The sequence below is a fragment of the Eptatretus burgeri genome, chromosome 1 (genome assembly GCF_056783735.1).
Source record: "Eptatretus burgeri isolate ZD-2024b chromosome 1, Ebu_testis_v1, whole genome shotgun sequence".
Lineage (NCBI taxonomy): Eukaryota > Metazoa > Chordata > Myxini > Myxiniformes > Myxinidae > Eptatretus > Eptatretus burgeri.
The window spans coordinates 111,434,461-111,455,598 of NC_140961.1; the positions used below are offsets into that span (position 1 = coordinate 111,434,461).

The 21,138-nt window shown below is 39.8% G+C and overlaps 1 protein-coding gene across 1 annotated transcript in view; it reads right to left on the reverse strand.

Annotated features, from left to right (window-relative positions):
• Nucleotides 1-6,453: 6,453 nt before the first annotated feature.
• LOC147035186 (sodium-dependent neutral amino acid transporter B(0)AT2-like) overlaps nt 6,454-21,138 on the reverse strand; it is a 138,153-nt gene continuing 123,468 nt past the window's right edge. The window contains exon 11 of the mRNA XM_085895057.1: nt 6,454-17,283. Within this exon, the coding sequence (XP_085751183.1) occupies nt 16,912-17,283 (372 nt within the window). The 3' untranslated portion in view covers nt 6,454-16,911. The remainder of the gene's footprint in view (nt 17,284-21,138) is intronic.

The window sequence follows — 21,138 nt, forward strand, 5'->3', positions numbered from 1 at the left end:
GGGATCTTTAAATAATGATTATGGCATTGTTTCCAATAATTCCAGCATTTATCTCTTGTACAACCAGTTTTCCTATTAGTTTCTTTGACTCATTCACTTCCAAAACCATTGTACTAAATTTGGTAGCCATAGTCATAAGAGGTAATAGTGCTCGGCCATTCTCATGACTGGGATGTGGCAAGCCGGTCTTTTGGACCTTTGTGACTACTCAACAAGACAGTTAATATAACTCCTTACCCCATGCAATCTTGAGAAAAAAAGGACTTGGAAAGGGTCTTTTCAAATGTTGCTTTATGTTTTGCACAAAACAAACAGCACTTGGTGCCACCATATTTGTCTGAATTCTGAATCTCACAGTTACTCTGCTCTCAGGGCATGAGGCAGCATAAATATTTTCCAAGTACTGCCAAACAGAAGGTTTATGGAAATACCAATAATGTGATTTGTGTTCTTCAGCATTCAAGTATATAATTCAACTGAAATACAATAAAGGTTTTAAAGACTGCAGGAATTGTTTTTCTTTTCCAGAAGTTTGGCACAGTTGATGCTTTAACATGACTTTATCTAACACGTTAAATTGGTTCTTCATACGTCCTGTTGTTTGTGTCCTTAGAACGTCCCTAAAAACTGATATTTCTGTACTCTTTTGGTACACATAATAGAGACTTATGTAAGAGTTAGTACTACTAAACTGAACCGATCAGGATGCACCCGGCCAAAAGCAACAGTAGAGAGAGGGGGAAACACCAATCACAGAGTTAAAGGCAAACATAGAGGCAGACATGGACAAAGAATGGTTATGGGGGGGGGGGGAGAAAAAGATGGAAACACAAGGAAACTCTCACGAGTGAAAACTGTAAAATTGGAAGGAGGAGGGATTGGGGCAGGGTTAATGAGGATAAAAAATATCATGTTTTTGGATTAGGGACAATCTGAGATGGTGGTGACCAGCTGTATTGCAGATTTGGATGGAAGAATGAGATTGAAGGAATATGGAAGTTGGTTCCACAGGTGGGTGAAAGATGAACGAATAGGTGGAGGTGAGCAGTGATCCTGGGTTTATGCAGTTTCACCAGAAGGGGGTTGGTGGTGCACCATGTGTGAGCTGCAGAAACTTGGGGGTGGGGAGGGCGACAAAGCACGGAAAGAGCAGAGGGTAATGTAATGTAATGCAGTGATGTTTTATCTCATTTCTGGCTGGGACTTTTGGAATAAAGTTTTGCATCAACAAGTGAAAAAGACACAAAATGGCATTGCCTCTGTCTTAGTAATTTTTCTGTGCGGAGTTAAAGGGCGAGCACCATATTTATGTAAAACTAAAATGCCACCAGTCCATCAGTCGCCCATCTTTCTTGAGATCACAAAATAAAGTGAGGTACACATGTATGCCGTCATGTACTGAGCTTGGCTAAGTTTGAACAAAATCGAACCATCCATCTCTGAGAAATTGTTGGGGACATATTTAAGTCACTAAATGGCCACCAGTCGACCATCTTGGATCTGATATCGAAACAAAATGACGTGCATATGTAAGCCATCATTCATTATGCATGTGCCAAGTTTGATCAACATCAGTACATGCATATCTGAGAAATGGTTGAGGACGAGTTCACCATCAGGTTATTTTTTCCAACTGAAATAGCTGCCAGTACAGTTGGTCATCTTGGAGCTTCTGATCTCGAGAAAAAATGAAGTGCATATGTAAGCCATTATTCATTATATGTGTGCCAAGTTTGAACAACATTGGTAAATGCATGTCCGAGAAATGCTTGAGGACGTGTTTGACATCGGGTTTTTAGATCCTCGTGGAGGATCTCTCAGTCTTACTCACGTTGCTGTTCTTCATCTTCTTCTTGTGGACTTTTTTGTTTCACAGCCTACAGTTTTCATTGAAACTTCCTGAAACTTGGCATATACATGTAAAAATACCCTGCACAGACAGTAACCATCTCAGATTTTGAAAATTCCTCCCAGAAAAAAAGTTATGACGCCAAAATATCTCCGCTAATGGAACGCTAATCTCAGACATGCATGTACTGATGTTGATCAAACTTGGCACACGCATAATGAATGATGGCTTACATCACCTAAAAAATTATCTCCGAAACTAGGCAAGCTTTTTGAATTCTGTTTGTGGGAATCGAACAGGGCATTAGCAGAGATGAAGCACCACACACATGATACATCACTATGAAGTCATATCAATTTTTATGACGTCATTCCTGTTTTTTGACATTTTTTGTTTCACAACGCAGAGTTTTCATAGGATCTTTGTGAAACTTGCCATGTATATGCAGAAAGCCAACCCGCAGGCAGTAACCATCTCTGATTTTGCAAATTCTTCCAAGAAAAAAAGTTGACGTCATAATATCGCCGCTAATGGAAATCGCCTATACCATTATCTCCGAAACTAGGCAAACTGTTTGAATTTTGTTTGTGGGAATCAAGCCGGGCATTAGCACAGATAATTAATCGCAAACCTGATACATCACAAAGACGTCATATTCGTTTTTATGACGTCATCATTAAGAGGATGAGGATCTTAGCTCATTTGAGCTTGTTTACAAATAAAATGGCCATCAGTTGGCCATCTTGGATCTGATCTCAAAACAAAATGACTTGCTTACATAAGCCATCATTCATTATATGTGTAATATGTTTGAATAAGATCAGTAAATGCATGTCTGAGAAATAGTTGAGGACTAAAATGGCCGCTAGTCTATTAGTCAGCCATCTTTGATCAGATCACAAATTTATGTGAGCTGCACATGTACGCTATCATGCACTGCGATAGTACCAAGCTTGAACAAAATCGGACCATGCATGTCTGATAAATGGTTGAAGATGTGTTTGACATTTTTTTTTTTATTTTTTTTTTTTACAAATAAACGTCTGCCAGTCAGCCATATTTGATCACATCATGAAACAAAATGATGTGCATATGTATACCATAATGGGTTGTCTTTACACCAAGTACAAATAAAATCGGTCCATAAATGTCAGAGATATGGTTGCGGATGCACGCGCATGAAATTTGAGGCCAAATCCATAAGCCCCTATTTGTGGCAATCTAAGTCCAACAGGGGCTAAAAATGGGAATAGAACGCATGCGGGGTTGACATAATTTCTTTGACCTTGACCTAATTTTAATGTCATGACCGAATTATAAACATTTTTCACCATAACTCGACAGGTTTGTCTGATCAGAATGACTGCTTTCTCTAGATCGCCTAGACTAAGTTACATTTATGCTTAATTTACATCATACACCTCCGAGTTAAAGGTCAAGGTCAAATTGTGGTCTGAAAAAAAATAACGCTTTTTTTTTGTCATCATTCAATTTTGCCAATGCGGAATCTGAAAGACCACTTAGCCTTCAAAGAAGTTTTTGCATCATATGAGTGTACCTACATTGAAGTCGCACACCTGATATATTATTGTCCTTGATGCACATTTTTAGTATTGTGACCCAATTAACAAAAAACTCCTTTTTTATCATTACTTAAATAATTTTCCTCTGATTTTCATGATGTTGAGTTTTTTGGATAAACTGTAGGATGGGGACACATATTATTATTATTTTAAAATCTGTCTCTAAATGTTGAAAGTCAAGGTCATAAGGCAGTCTGAACAGAATACTTCCATCATTGGATTGCAGGCTTACCCCTGGTGATTACGGCCAGGGGAAGCTTAACCACTGGTGATTACTTTGTGATCACAGATATCTTGTTCCATTGGAAACTGCTGACACTATCTGTGGCTAAAATAAAATGAATGAGTTCAACAGTAAGATACTGAAAATAATCATGGTTTAAAGTGGGGTTAAAAAAATACTTGCACAACAATCATTGGAAAAAGAAATCGTAAATCTGCAGACTGAGATTTACTTTCATTTCAATATTGACAACAGAGGCACTGCTGACATCACGTACAGCTAAAAATAAATTATTTTAAATTATATTTTGTTTGATGCAGAATTGTCACATATATTTTCTTGATTCACAACATAATATAATATACTTCTTAGTGCCACTTTAAAAGGTTCTACAGTCATGATTACACATTGTGACAAGTGAATTTGGTTTGCACAGCTGGAATGCTTTTACATTGAGCCACAAGAGGGAGCCACCAAGCGGCAGGACGTGATCACAGAACAGGTGGAGACCCACAGGTGGTGGGAGTTAGACAAGAGGAAGAAAAAAAAAACAGTACAAAACGTCTATTTCTATTTCAAACAACACCGCAAGTTAATATTAACGATTGTGTTGGAAGAACACTTCACCAAAGCAATGATGAAAGAACTGAACGTACTTAAAATATAAATAATTTATAGACCACAGTAGACTGTCAGATGTGCTATTGTCACTCTTTTTATTGCACAATTTAACAACATCTGGGATGCACAACAATATGTATACATAAAATATAAACATTGCCTTGAATTAACTTTTGAAAATTATTTCAACGGAACGTACTACTTCCATCACCAGTCAATGCTTAAGCCACAGTATATTGAATACTATACAGTATATTGAACTAATGCTGCTGTGTTCCAAGAGTAGAATTCACATTATGAAATTGCTGTGGAACCCCGTTTACAAGAGAAACTCCCACCAAGCCTTACCTCCTTGATATAGAGGCTTGCTGGGTCTTTGTGCTCATCTCTTTTTGTCAAATGGAAATTAACTAAATGAAGCTCTCCCTCTTCAAAAGTTATAGCTCGTGATCTGAGCATGAAGTGTCCTCCAAAAATATTACTCGAAAATAAAACTCAAACTGATGAAACCATTACTTCCATTGAAGATTCAATAATATCCCCCCCCCTTCCCAAAAACATTTTTGTGATAAGCATTTTTTTGATAATTTTGATCAGATAACATTTTGATAAGCTCATGGTTAGCTAATTGCTAGCACCATTATGACGATGAATAGGGCAACATGGATGTTTGAAAAAAATATATTGCCTCTTCTGTACAATTTGATTTTGTGTATTTTATTTTTACAACACTTGCAAATTTATTATGATGTCATAGTCAATGATAATGTTGAAGATATTGTGAGGAAATCATGCTAAAATAAGACAATTATAAGTATGTATGTATGTATGTATGTGTGTATGTATGTTCATTATATAATAAAAAACGGCTGGGCTAAACTCCAGCAAAGTTTACACACCTGCTTGGGGTACAGAACATCAGGTCATGGACATAAAATAAAATAATTCCCCCCACGCCCTCCCATCCATTCGTCACATGAAGAAGCAGGACCAAGCTTTAATGAAGCAATTCCTGTTGTCATAGATTAGTAAAAATGGTCCTATTGGAAAGCTAATGATCAAATTTTGCATTCGTGTTTGGGGTACCCAGGGTCGGGTAATAGGCATTAAATGAATATCCCCCCACCCCCCAGCGAGTGTGGGGAGACGACTTGCGATTTTTCACCTGTACAGGTGGAATAGTGCAAGTGGTTTGACCACTGACCCCGACCAGAGTGAGGTGTTTTGAGGGTGGGGAAACCCTGCCAATTCTGAATACACGTCCTCTCATTCCCAGGAGCGGGTATTACTCATCAAATGAATTAGGGTATTTTAGTTTCTAAATTGCAAGCAAAATATACGACTCGTATGTGAATAATATTGAGTCATGTAAAAGCTTTGACACTCATAAGAAAACAAGAATAGCCATTGCAAGATAATATTTTTCTTCAATGAATAAATATTCTTTTGGAAGTAATTTTCGAGGAACAAGAAGGAAACATAGAGACAGGAGACCATTGGGCCCAGCTTCATCCGCATTCCAGTTAATCTATCCATTTATTACTGTACTTTGCACCAACTCAATTTTTACTATTAATATAATATAACTTCTTTTCCATCTACATGAAAATTAACTTGCATATATTGTTGAATATCAATCCAGGGGATTTCTCCCTGCTCCAGGCAGACTAATACCCACTGGTCTCAAGAGATACTGTGAGATATTTACCAGATCTAGACAAAATTGGCAGTTTTAGTCAGATTAAACTGTGCATGAGAACAAAACCAGGAGCAGACATCTCAAAAGCAAGCACTATACCAACTCATCAATCTGCATGTTATTCTTTCAGACTACAAGAGGCAGCTTTCCATTTATGTCATAAACATACAAAGCTCAACTCTTTTGGGGGCACATTCAAGCTGATAGTCCATAAACTTAGGCCGACAATGTATTTTTTAATTGAGAAGTATTCGACCAGGCATCTCTATAAATTGACAAAGTTAATCAGAAGCTGAAGTGTGTTCATATCATATCATGTATGTATATATATATATATATATATATATATATATATATATATATATATATATATATATATATATATATATATATATATATATATATATATATATATATATATATATATATATATATACACCTATAAAAGGCAAAATATCTCCATCTCCATATATCTGTCTCTCTGTGTCTCTCTGTGTCTCTGTGTCTCTGTGTCTCTGTGTCTCTGTGTCTCTGTGTCTCTGTGTCTCTGTGTCTCTGTGTCTCTGTGTCTCTGTGTCTCTGTGTCTCTGTGTCTCTGTGTCTCTGTGTCTCTCTCTCTCTCTCTCTCTCTCTCTCTCTCTCTCTCTCTCTCTCTCTCTCTCTCTCTCTCTCTCTCTCTCTCTCTCTCTCTCTCTCTCTCTCTCTCTCTCTCTCTCTCTCTCTCTCTCTCTCTCTCTCTCTCTCCTATGCATAGCCACATCTTTTAAGTTGCAAACTCCAAACTCAGGGTATAAATACAACTTTGTTTTGTGGGGTAACATAGGCTATGTGGCCATAGCCTCACATGGGGGTGTGTGGGGGGAAGGGGGGTGGTAGAAGGGGCATCAGTTATCTGTGTAAATGTGTACCATGTAGCACCACCAAGTGGTGGTGACAGAGGGTATTACAATTGCCAGATTTCATTTGGCTACAGAGTGTTACTTATTCATGTTTCTCTTCCCACACAACACCGGTTAAATCTGCGAGTACATACATACATACATATACATACATACATACATACATATATACATACATACATATGTTCTGATGGATTGCACCTCACTCCTGAAATTAGAAATTAATTTTCTTCCCCAACACCTGGTAAAACCAATCTAAACTTCCACATTGGTGAAAATTTATTTAACCTTTCTTTGAACTGCTACTTTATTTGGTCAAACGGAACATGCTGCTTACTATATATTTGTAAATACAAAATTAAACTGTTTTAATATAATGTTAAAGTCATGTGTTGGCAATGAAAACTCCATGCTGTGCTCTCTGATGTGCTCAATATAGCTTTAAACAGTGACATCATCATAGACATGTTCATTAGGCTGTTTCTCCTTTCAGGTTCTGCAAGACATACTTTGTATTTCTTTTCACAGTTCACTCACAAAATAAATTCCTTCATTTCTCTTACCAAGTGTCATTTCAAATATATGATTTTCTATGAGTATTTTGGTATGGTTTGAAGAGGGAAAACATGGCACTGAAATACAAGGAACCGGTGCAACACAAGCACGGCCTGGAACTAATTAGGAGCATTTGGTGAAGCATTATGATAAAATAGCCCAGCTGGAATACATTTGATATGATGTAAAATAATCGAGGAGAATATAAAGAAACAAAGTTCAGTGTGGTTTCAGATATGCTCAGCTGTAAAGAATATCTCCCAATCGAGTCAACCACATCAAATTGTTGCAGAGTGCTTTGAGCAGTGAAAGAGAAAGAGAAGTAATAAAAGGAAACAATATATCATTAATTTGTTTATATACTTACATTATTTTCACAATAAGCAGTTTAACATACACCAAGTAAAAAGATTTTCAAAAAAGGTGATAATTTGTCATTTTGCTGAAAGTAATGAGCTATGATACAATTTACACTTAAATGCATTTTTCCTGAAGAGCGAGTGACTCCAAATTGCTGCCTTATTGTTTTGCAGGTACAGTGTTTCACTAATGCGGAATGGTCAGCTATTTTATTTTTTTCAGTTATTTCTGCTATGTTTTTTACACTATATAAATAGTGTAGGGTGTTTTGTTTTTTCATCAAAGGTATGTTCTTACCTCTTCACCAGTTCAGCCTGTCTTGTCTCGTCTGTAGCTTTCCTGCACTACGTCCTTGTCTGAGCACACTCATGAATGTGGTGTGGCAGTTGTGAACAGGCATTGTGCATGATTTGTCTGGAAAGCACTATTCTGTCAGATGCCTTTATAAGGAAGAAATTTAGCAAGGGTAAAGCAACCTGCAGTCACTTCCAAATGCACACGAGTGTGGATGTTGTTTGCTACAACTGAGCCTAATGGCAGACATACCTGAAAATCGATCTTTCTGACTTCACATATTCCTCAAAAACCTGGTATAAACTTATCAAGTCAATCTCTGAAACGATCTTCTCCTCTTTTACCACACCCTGCCTCTTGAAAGTATCTTCTGCTCCACTTTGGAGATTATTCAATCTGTGCTGGGAATTTTCACATCATATAGATGGATAGATTGTAGCTGTTTCCCTGTCTTGCAACTTCAACATGTATAACTGGCCAACCACTTGGAATGTGATCTTCATTGCTGGTACATCTTACACACTTACACTGCCTCCAAAACAGATCATTTGGCAAACCTTCCAATTTATTTTTGTGATGAACCAGCTGATGAAGAGTATTTTGAGCTCCTTGACCTCACAATCTGCATTCATGATCTCCAAGGTCAAGTGATGCCTGCTGAAGATTCACATAGCTCAGTCCTTCCATTTATAAGCTCAACTGTTAAGTATACAAGGAATCAATTCACCGCATCATCGAGTCGGCCACCCCATCGTGGACTGGTGATTCTGCTTCTCGTTTTGCATTCCAAGTCATTTGCATTCAAGGCACTGAGAGTAATTGTCATCTTTCAGAAGGAAGCAAATACAGAAAGCTTGCTCCCCACTCTTCCGAGATGGTTGATGGCTTCACATCTGATACTGTACTGCATTGATCATTCCAGCCCTTTGCCACTTCCCCGCCCTAAAAAGTTGTACACATTTATCCTGGAACCCATTCCTTGTTGTGGTTCCCAAGTCTAAACTTTCTGCTCACGTTCAATCATCTGTCCCCTTTTCTATTTTCGAAAGAATTGACTCCCCAACTCTGTCTTTTCTTGCTCTTGCTTTCAGTTCTTCAAAAGAGTAGCTCACTATACTATCATGAGAAATGCTTTTCCACTTTCCCAAACCATACCATGGGTGTCTTTCTTTTAGTCTTTGTACTGTTTTGTCCGTATGTCTGTCAACCTGTTCCCTTCTATTCAGCCGAGGGTTTATTGACCCTCACTTGTCATCCAGCTCCTCCATAAGCCCCAAACTCAGTCTTAAAAAGAGTGTGTAGCATTTTCACAGTTCACCGATGATATATCTTAAATATGTTCACATTGCACACAGGGAAGGGTGTGATGGTGGTATGCATGGGAAGGTTTTTGGCATTTAAAATATTCATAGTAGTCCTTGGGGTTCAGGATGGGGAGGCCAAAAACTATTGATGTAAATGTGTTTCATGTTGTACCACGCTTGGTGGCAGGAGGCATTATAAGTCATCATAAAATACAACAATTCTGGAGGAATTAACTTATCCATAATTCTGGAATAATAAACCCATTGGTAAGGATTCCTTTGAACTTCCTTTCAAATTGGGAGCTAAATGTGTTGTTGTACCCGAGCCGAATTACCCCCAAATCATTGTTATTGCCATGAAAGACACAAACAGAGATAAGGTTTGATATTATGTGCAAGGAATTGTGTGAACAGAGCATCAAGGAAGTCTCTTACAAAAATTGGGATACGTAGTTACGATTTACCTGGAAGGAATGTCCTCATCGTCCCCACAAATGATCCCCCTAAATCCATAAACAAAATCTGGTGGTTTGCTCCTCCTTTTTCTATATGAGTCAATGAAAAAGCCATGATGGGATGCAATTCATGAATTTTAAAGCTTTGATAATCATAGAGACACAGCGAGACTAATGCAAAACAATACTGAACTGCAGTAAATGAGACTTTCTCATTGTTCAGAAACTGTTATTCAGAAGAACTTTATTTTGTCACTGTTGGGAAATGCATTGCCATATTTAGTTTTAGATCATTAGTAATTGCTCAAATTATTTAGTTTTAAAGAAAATTGAGTTTCCCTTGATGAAACAGAGATAAAGATAAATCAGCCTTTTTTATTTTTGCTTACTATCCTGGTCCAAGGCTATCGAGCAAGGGGTTCATTGTTTTCCATTGTTAATCAATAATTATCCCCATGCTTTAAAAAAATAAAACAATGGGGAGGATATTGTAATCGGCTTTGTCTGTTTGTCTGTCCAGTATCTCCTCCTAAACGGTTGGGCAGAAATTCACCGAACTTGGTAGTTATGATCACCACATGGCATGAATGTGTGAGAGCATTATCATTTTTGGCCCCGCTCCCCTTGGGCCCTGGGGCGGGGTCAAAAGGTCAAATACCAAAAATGCAATTTCGGCACATTTTAACACATAAAAAAAAAAAATGACACTTTGTGTTTGCAATCAACATTGGGGAATGCATAAAATATGTAATCATTTTTTGGATTTCACCCCCAATTTCACCCCAGGGGGTGGGGACTTAAGGTCACAGGGGTCAAAACAGAACATTTTTTGAAACAAAATTGGATTTTGGGTCATTCCTAGTGGAAGTTTTTGCCATATTTCAACTTAGCTTGAGGTGGGAAGTGTGTGAATTTGCGATGGCATGCCATCGACTTCGCTCTCCTGGCCTCTGCCACTGAAGGTGGACGGACATTATGTTTTCACCCATGTCTGTTTGTTCATCGGTCTGTGAGCAGGATATCTCAAAAAGTTATGAACAGACGAAACTTGGTGGACAGGTTGAATGTGTGAAAGGACAAATTCCTTAGATATTGGTGAAGATCCGGATCTGGGCAATGGAATTTTCAAAGCAATTCTTCACCATTGAGAGATGGAACCAAAACGACATATAGCATGTTTCAAAATGTTATGGACAGATAATGACAAAACTTGGTGGATGAGTTGGGTCGGTTGCAAGAACAAGCCAATTAGATTTTGGTTAAGATCTGGATACAGATCAGGCCGATCATTACCTCCGCCACCGAAGGTGGATGGAGGTTATGTTTTCATCCATGTCTGTATGTATGTTTATTTGTCTGTCTGTGAGCAGGATATCTCGATAAGTTATAAATAAATTCGGAGGAAACTTTGTGGACAAGTTAGGTGTTGTGTGACAAGGAGGAATTGCTTTGATTCCATTGAATATCTGGATCCAGATCCGGATACAAGAAGTTGATAATTTTCAAAACGATTCTTCACCATTGAGAGGTGAGCCAAAAACGATATATAGCATGATATTTTTAAAAGTTGTGGACGGCTTATGACAAAACTTCGTGGATGAGTTGGAGAGGTGAGAATAACAAGCCAATTAGATTTTGCTGCATGACAAGGACAAATGGTCTAGATGCATATCCTGCCTATCATTGGGATACAAAACGTAAACTGCTCGGGCTTGCAGAGGTATACACTTTACCGAGTGCCATTCTAGTTATAACTGAGATGAGATAACCTTCATATTTACACCATCGATAAACTATATTTTTACCTGTGACATGCCAAAGGTCTACGAGAGCCCTCATGGTTGTTGTTGCTGTTCTTGTTGTGGATAGATTTTTGAAATATGCACCCATTGGTCGGACAGCTGCCGTACCCCACCCAGATGTGTCACTTAAGTCCACCCACCATGGCACCCAGAAGAAATAATATGGCCGCCACCTTGGTTTTCCTGTGGGCCGAACACATCAGGCCTGTTGGCCTCTGCCGATGAAACATTGCCTGGGTTTGTTGCGTTACATTTCCTTTGGCTTTGATTGGGTAGAGTGTTATTCATGATGAGAGACACTGCAAAATCTAATCATATGTCGAATAAAATTATTAGTCAGGTTAATCAAGCCCATCAGCATGCACAATGCGTGCCTCCTTAAAGCCGTTCCTGTGCTAATTTTATTAAAGGGGAACCAAAATGCATTTTTTAAAATAATTATATATTTTTTTTATAATTTTGTATAATTTGAAGGAAAATAATTTTTTTTAATTTTTTTGCCAATCACAAGGTGCCGAAAAAAAGCCCTAAAGTATCGTTTTTCAATTTTGCCAGTGACATCACACCCAGGACCCACCTTGATTCAAATGGCAGCTCACAAAGAGAAACTGTGTATTTCGAGCTCGGATTCAGATATTGATTCCACCGTCATTAGCAACTCTGAAGGATCTCAGATTGTTGAAACTGTTTCAGTGGGATTTTGAAGAAACTAATGGAGACAATACAAGTGATGGAAATGCTTTCAGTGGAATTATGGAGCCATATAGTTTTGAGCCTTATGTGAGCGATTCAGAGGAGGATGGCAACCATGGAAGTGTGAGTGAAGGTGAAAACACTGGTCGCATGTTCACAACAGATTGGTAGGTTTTGTTTTTCTGTTCAATTGATGGTTTATAAGAGATTTTGTTGAAAATTTATAAATCAGTTATATTACTCCACCAGAAACATGGCATGACATGGCACGGATAAGGCACGACACAGCAGGGACACAACACAGACACACCATGGACACCGCAATCAAAATGGATGGCAAATGCTTTGTCCCACCATTGCAGGCTGACCAGGTGTCCTGTATATTACGTCATTATCCAATTTCAAACTTTTCTGGGATGTCATTTGCGTCTGTGGCTGTGTCGTATCCCACTATCGTGTCCGTGCTATGTCGTGTCCCACCATCATGTCTGTGTCGTGTCCAGTCCCACCATTGTGTCCGTGCTATGTCTTGTCCCACCATCATGTCTGTGTCATGTCCAGTCCCACCATCGTGTCCATGCTATGTCGTGTCACACCATCATGCCTGTGCCGTGTCCAGTCCCACCATCGTGTCCGTGCTATGTCGTGTCACACTATCATGCCTGTGCAGTGTCCAGTCCCACCATCATGTCTGTGCTATGTCGTGTCACACCATCATGCCTGTGCCGTGTCCAGACCCACCATCGTGTCCGTGCTATGTCATGTCCCACCATCATGCCTGTGCCGTATCCAGTCCCACCATCGTGTCCGTGCTATGTCGTGTCACACTATCATGCCTGTGCCGTGTCCAGTTGCACCATCGTGTCCGTGCTATGTCGTGTCACACCATCATGCCTGTGTCGTGTCCAGTCCCACCATCGTGTCCATGCTATGTTGTGTCACACTATCATGCCTGTGTCGTGTCCAGTCCCACCATCGTGTCCGTGCTATGTCGTGTCACACTATCATGCCTGTGCCGTGTCCAGTCCCACCATCGTGTCCATGCTATGCCGTGTCACACCATCATGCCTGTGTCGTGTCCAGTCCCACCATCGTGTCCATGCTATGTTGTGTCACACCATCATGCCTGTGCCTTGTCCAGTCCCACCATTGCATCCATGCTGTGTGGTGTCCAACCATCATGTCCGTGCCTTATCGTGCTGTGTCACATCCCACCGTCCTGTCGTGTCCATGCCAGGTCCGTGTCGTGTCCGTGCTGTGTCCATGTCTCGCCCCAGTGAAGGGGAGAGAGTGGTGCTAGTGTGGTGATGGTGTTGTTTTGGTGTTGGTGAGGTGAGGTGCTTGATTCACTGCTCAAATCACCCATGCACATGTGTTTCTCACAGTCATGAATCCGACTGGTAGCCGTGTCGAGATGGTGTTACAGTTTTGAGCAACGACTGTTTCTTACACTTAATCGTGGGGATGGCATCCTCTCTCAATTGTGGCGGATAACAAGATCTAGTCATCTCTGGTGTTTCATAACGGAGCTCTGTGAAATGGTCCAAGCACACAAGCGAACATTTTGTTGGCCCGATCCACACCCAGGTATTTCGAGCAAACCTCATCCAATTTCTGTCAAACTTAAGGTATTTCAGCCATTGGTGGAGCATGAAACCATCTCGGTTTCTATTATGACATACTGTGGATGCATCGACTTGGCATATTTGTGGAAAATTGAAAATTTGCCATTTCAGTTAAATCATACTGCGATGTAACCCATAAACAATATGAATATGGTGGTCGACTCCCGGGTGTGACATCACAGAGAAGCATGAAGAAGAATATTAAGAAGATCTCAACGTTTCATCGCAAAATTACTTGCTTTATAAATCGCAAATAGGAAAAAGACACACCATATCTATTTTGTTTGTATCAAGGGATAGATTAGCGTTGAGGTGGTCCGAGCGTTTGGGTTCCCCTTAAAACATGGTCCAATTTCCATCAGCTTTGCTGCTCATGATGCAGTCTGCATCCATCTTTTATTATCCCTTCCCCAACCGAGTAAAATGGGCTTAAATTAAAACTTTACTCATAATTAAAACTTTACCACCACTTCACGAAAGTTGTCTGCTCAATTTACGTGCTCTTTTTGAAAGTTGTCCTCCATAAACTTTTGTATACAATTTATTTGTCTGATGTAAAATAAAATGTACAGCAAACTGAAAGTGTGAACGAGGAGTCACGACTGCCCGTAACTTGTGTACGCATAGAGGTCGTTCAAAAATGACATAACACAAACGTTACGGAGCGTTACAAGGGGGTTTGGACTGGTGTTTCCAGTGTCATTACGTAACGCTATTAACTAATAACTATTTTGTTTACCTCCATAATAGAATCGCAGTTTTTGCTTTCACTTCTTGCATAATAAAAGCGAAGCAAGATAAATTGGGGAAAATTGTAGCGTGTGGTACTGTACTGCAGATATGTCGCAGGTTGTGACCGCAGTGCGGTCACTCGTTAGATCATTCAGTCAAGCAGCTGTAAAAGGATGGAACACGATGGATTGAACCATTTCAGATCCGATATAATTGATGTGCACATGTCGTGATATTGGCCACTGTTCAACATTTCTGTGACTTCCACGATGAATGTATGTGTGCGACTCCCCCTGATTCTCCTTGCCTGCGGTGTACCTTTTTTACTCGTGGTGCTGGTAAATATTTGCCCCAAAAATTATAGAGTAGAGAGATCTAATGAACTATTTTATGGGACGGCTTAATGATATTAGGCGCTTCCTTGAGAGATAGCCAAGCCATGTGGACTCATACAACCGTTTCCCTTGTGAATCACATGGATCCCTTTGCTTATCGAACTTGTGACATGAATAATCTTCATGCACGGAGTCCTCAGATCTTGTATTAATGAGATGAAAGAGATACACCGACCGAGAGTTCCGGCGCATCAAGTGTTGAGTCATAATTCGTGGAAATGGAAGGGAATTGTCAAATATTGTAGGTTGTCTGGGCTTATGGTTGGGGGCTGTGTTAGAACTTAGAAGAAGAAAAAAAAAACCAACAACAATGAACGAAACTGCATTTATGTTGAGTCTGCTATGCAATCACCATGTAAATTAAGTTATGGGCGCAAGAGATCGTAAAATCCTCACTCAGGCAAGTGATGAAGAAATATTGATGAAATAAACGGGACGTTGATTGAGGTATGCTCTTTCGCTCCGACGAAGGGTTAACGCCAGAAACCTCAGCTTGCCATTGCTTCCCACGACAGTGAACAAACCTGGATCGTCCTACTAATTTCATCCATTGTTCTACCTGTACACCAACGCAGATCGACACTAGATTTCACGAGAAAGACTAGTTCTTCATTATTCTGATGAATACAGCACATCGTTATCTTCTGAAGTGCATGAAATGAAACCGGTTTATTCTTACGACTTTTCACTGGTTCAAAATTTAGGCTTGATTTAATGCATTTAGTGTTTTCATGTTGCTTCAAAAAATTTGGTGGTGTTACCACCTTAGAAAAGTGCCCTATTATCAACGATGATAACTTCTGCAGCTCAGGTGATCACAAAAGAAGATTTAAAACTCACGGCCATTGCTATCTTGTTACCGGGCAACCAAAAGTGTAAAACATTGCGCATGACCATTGTACAAAATGGTTATCCATTCAGATGAGAACGAATAAATAAATAAAAATGAGGATGTGACTTTCCTCTCATGTACAAAAGGTGATCAATAATTCTGGAGCCAAACATAAAAAAAAACCAAAAAAAACCATAACAATGGCAGAATCTATCAAGTGCTTTCATCCCTTGGTGCTTTCAATACTCAAAGTGCTTTCAAAACAATTTCACCTGATTGTTTACACATACTGCACTACTTTATCCAACAATTTATGCTTTCAATGAAACAATCATCAACTATATTTTCTCAACACTATATTTGGGCAAATGACTAACTGATTAAACGATAGTGTAATGCCTGGAGGCAAATGTTTCTTTCACTTTGGGAAAAACAACTGCTTTTTAACGTCAAGCAATCTCTGCTCGAATTGTATCACCTCACCTGTATTTCAGTATGACCTGACTTTTCAGACTTGGGTGGTAATGTCCAACAGGATCGAACAACAACATCCATCCAGCAAAGATTTTACAGGCTGAATACAAATGTCTTGGCTTGGAAATAGGGTCATGACCACGCGTTTGATTATATGTACCCGTGCACTTATTCTGTGTACCCGTGTTTCCTTTTTGCATCTGTGTGCAATTGTTTTGTGTACCCGTTGTGTGTTCTATTTCGGCTTTTTTTTCTTTTTTCCTCTCAAAATATTGTAATCCAGTAAATAATACTGGTAGTAGACGATGGCAAATGCAGTAAAAGGCCATTATTTCTCAAACAGGAAAATAATTATGGTAGTTCATTTCTTATATAATTTCCATCTGTGTATAAAACGAAATGAAAATATAAGGCGAAAAAAGCAATTACATTTCACAACAGCACTGGACATATTGTCTGGACGATAGGACAAGAGAAATAAGGAAGGCGTTGACTCGAATAGTCCCAGAGCCTGCACTAATCGTCCAGAATTTCTCCAAGATTGAAGCCCAGGCCATAGGGAGCACCAGCAGGCGTGTCAACATCAGGAGAAAGTGTACCACCAGGGCTTGCGGTGGCCGTGGGATCAGACTTAATGGGAGGTGGTCGAGTGGGCCGATAACCGTGACCATGAATCAGACTTGTATCGTCCCTTTCCTCCATGGGAGATAACTCTTGGAGGATTTTACCGCGGCGGAAAGAAACTTTGGCGAGACTAGCAGCAGGAGGTTTACGGAATTGAAATACTCGTAGCAAGAAGACAAATGGAACTGGTAAAATAGCGAGGATGATCAGGAACGTCAACAGGCCCAAAGCCCATGGTGGGTATGGCAGCTTCACCTCTGAGGCCTGCGAAAAACGAAGGATGAGTGAAAGTAGTTACATGAGTATCTTGGTGGTCAACACTTAAACAAAAAAGCAATGATGACTTGTTGGAATTGAAAACAAAGGATTCTGGGTTAGCTCAAATGGCTGTGCTTCTATATTGTAATCTGATGGTTGCAGATTCAAACCCAAACACTACTGGGTCGGCAATAGCAAACCACCCAATGCGTTAATTTGCCAGAAGGCACTGCATCAATAGCATACCTTGTTGTCATGCGCAATGTCAATGATAGAATATGTGGACTATCTGCATCATGCTTTTTGACTAATGATGAAACAAAGATAGGGTGATACAAAATAAGGAAGGGGAAGATAATTTCAAGAGATTAATCTAAATTTGACATGCATATAAAAGCGACAAAAAAAAAGAAAGAAAGAATCTTTTAAAGGGAAAAGCACATAAAAAAAATTTTCACTCAATTATTGCGAACATATTATGTTCCAGGGTGGCCTGAAAGTTGTTTTACCCCTCACCAGTAAAGCATTCGTTCTTAAACTCTTTTAATATACAGTTTTATTGTGCAGTACTTATAATAAATCATTGCATCTGTTTGCACTCCATCATTCTCCTTCCCACACCAAATTTGTCACCAAGTCCTCTTTGACATCTTGTGTAGCATTTGTGGAGTCACCTGTACGAGAGAAGCCACGAGTGCAGCGGGCAATTCCTCAATCGTTCTATACCAGTTTGTCAACACTTTCTCCTTGATGAAGTTCCACAAAGAGTTGCCTGTAGTCGTTAGACCTGGATTATGTGGTGGCCACAGTAGAGGAGCTGGTGATGTTGGTGATCCACGTCCAACCCATCATTGAAGGAACATTTCATTGAGATCGTCCCGAACATGCAAAGCAAAATGCGTGGGTGCGCCGTCTTGTTGGAACCAGAAACTTTCAGCTATTCTGCAGCAACAAGTCGTGGTCGCAGCCAGTTAATGAACATATGCCAAAGCTGTGCTGTTTTCCCAGTATATCAAAAAAAATAGGCACCATATAAATGTCTTCAGGTCACTCCTGCCCATATCAGCAAGTGTGGAGGATGATGCTCCAATTCCAATGTGAATTCTGGATTTTCCTTCGACCAGAACACCACGTTTCATGCACGTGAACTTCGTTAGATTGCACATTCATCCGAAAACAACACTTTTGCTCGAGACGGGGTAGTCGGAAAGGTGTCAATAAAGTCAACGCATGATGCGCATTGCCGATCCACGTCAGCATCACTCAGTTCAATCACAAATGATGAACGTCAGGGTTTCAACCGACGATCTTTTTTCATGCTAGTTTGCATAGTGGTCTGTGGTATGACAAGTTCACTAGCTGTCTTTCTTGTTGACTTTCTCAGTGACCGGTCAACGGATGCCAACGCAGCAGTACACAAGCTTCTTCTTGTTACCGGTCTTCCACAGTGCTTCTTGTCCTACTATACACACTTCCTGTTTCAAAAGGACATTTTTCCAACTTTCACGTCTGCTTTGGTGGAGAGGATTTGCTAAAGCATTCTGAGAAAGCTGTCCGCACTTGAGCAATTGTTTGGCCTGTGTGTGCCATTTCATGCACCCAACCACTCTTCGACACTAATAATTTGTGTCCGCCATGCCATCTGCCATCCTACTGACTCCCGCGTAAGTGAGTAAGCATTGCCACATACCACGGCAGGGGAGGGCGGCGGGAGAAATTTAGCAAGGGCAAAGTGACTTTCAGACCCCCCTGTACATGACTGAATTAACAATGCAATGAATGAATTGCCTTCCACTCCAATCACTGATCAATACTTTTGACCCAGCACCCCCACTTCAACAAATAATTTCCACTATATATGCATTTATACCCTTCTTATTCCCCATCAGCAAGTGTTTATTAATTAAAACTTCCTTTCTCTTAAATTTCTACTCCCAAGTACAGCATACTCCATAAGCTTTTTGTTACCTCCACCACAAAAGGTGAAGGAAGTTAGGTTTTCACCCCTATCTGTCTGTCTGTTTGTTTGTGTTTGTTTGTCTGCTTGTGTACAGGAGGCATCAAAGATTTGTGGACAGATCCGGATAAAATTTAGTGGACAGGTTGGGTTTGTGGAAAGGACGAAATAATTCGATTTTAGTGGAGATACAGAACCGGATCCGACTACTAGAACATTTTAAAGTGATTCTTCACCATTGAGAGATCGGGCCAAAAATTATATATAGCACGATATCTCAAAAAGTTGTGGACAGATTCGAAGGAAACTTGCTGAACAGATTAGGCATGTGGCAAAGACGAATTGATTCGATTTTCGTGATGATCCGATTCCGGATCTGGATACGAGAATTATTTGATTTTTAAAGCAATTCTTCACCATTGAGAGATGGGGCTAAAAACGATATTGTACTGTGGAGCATGATATTTTAAAAATGTAATGGGCCCGATATGTTCTGTGGATCAGGCATTACGTGGCGGAGTTACGTGCTCCACCGAGTGCCCTTCTCTTGTTTTAAAACTGCTTTTATCATCACTGCTGGCACACAGATTGCTGGTGTGCCATCGTGACTCAATTGAAGTCAGCTTCGGTGGGAGAATATATATTTCATCTGCATCCACAATACCTGTATGTAATTTACATGAACAAAGGCAAATTGTAAGGGAATAAATAAATGTTTTGTGTTCAGGAAATAAAGCCAGAAAATTCACATTCCTTTAAAATGCACAACTGTTTTTTTTTGTGAAACCGTGTAAGAGAAGTAATTAAAAGTTTTCTAATCTGTACATTCGTTTTTGTTTTTCAGCCAGACATGTAAAATCCATGGGAAATCCGATGAAATGTCACTCCAGGCGAGCACTGGTCTTTCCTAATCGTCACCAAATTGGTAGAGCAGTAGTTGGCACAATTTATTGGTTGTTTGTGGTTCCTTTCTTCCATGAATGATGGATAATTGTAAATGGCAATGTTTACAACAATGTACAAGGGTACAAGGTATATTATGGGCTTTCCATTCTTATTCTTCTTCCTCTTGCATGTGGCAGCTTGGTTGCCAGGTCGCTATTATTTTGTTGGGGCATGAGTATGCCGCTCATGCTTTGCCTCTATTCCAGTACACTGGTACTCACTTCACCGACCTCGGAAGGATGACAGGCTGAGTCAACCCCACCTGGTGTTAATTCAGCAGCCAACAGGGCTCAAACTCAGGACCCTAAGATCCCAAGCTAGTCACCCTAACCACAAAGCCAACACCAGGCTTTTGGCTTTCCATTGCAGAACATGCAAAAATATAATAGTTCAATGCTGACATTTGGTACATTCTCATTCCCTTTGTGCAGTGAATATCTGCGTGCACATGCACCAAATCGGCCAGCAAATTTGCCAGATTTGTTGATTTTATTTCAATAAAATTAATAGCACCAATAACAGCAATTATCATTTGTAGATTCGTTTTGTCACATAAATGTGTTTTTTCACAGTCATATACTGCATATATAGTCTCATATGCAAAACGCACAGCAAAGTGTTAATTTGGATTTCATGAACAACAACAAGAAAACAGTCAAGAGTGGTACAATATCTTCAGATTTTAAAATATTCCTTCATTGGAAAAAAATATTCAAGACAAATGACCAAAATGTTCATTGAATGACTGACTCAAGAAAAAGAGCCACAAGACCCAATGTATATATTTTCTCCAAATTGCATTAAGCCCGTAGACCAGGGGTCGGGAACGTGTGGCTCGCGAGCCAGGTGTGGCTCTTTTGATGATTGCATCTGGCTCGCAGATAAAATTGGAGTTTGAAACTTTGAAAGCCCAATATTTCTCGCGGAAGCTTTACCTATAGTTTGAATGGTGTCGTGCT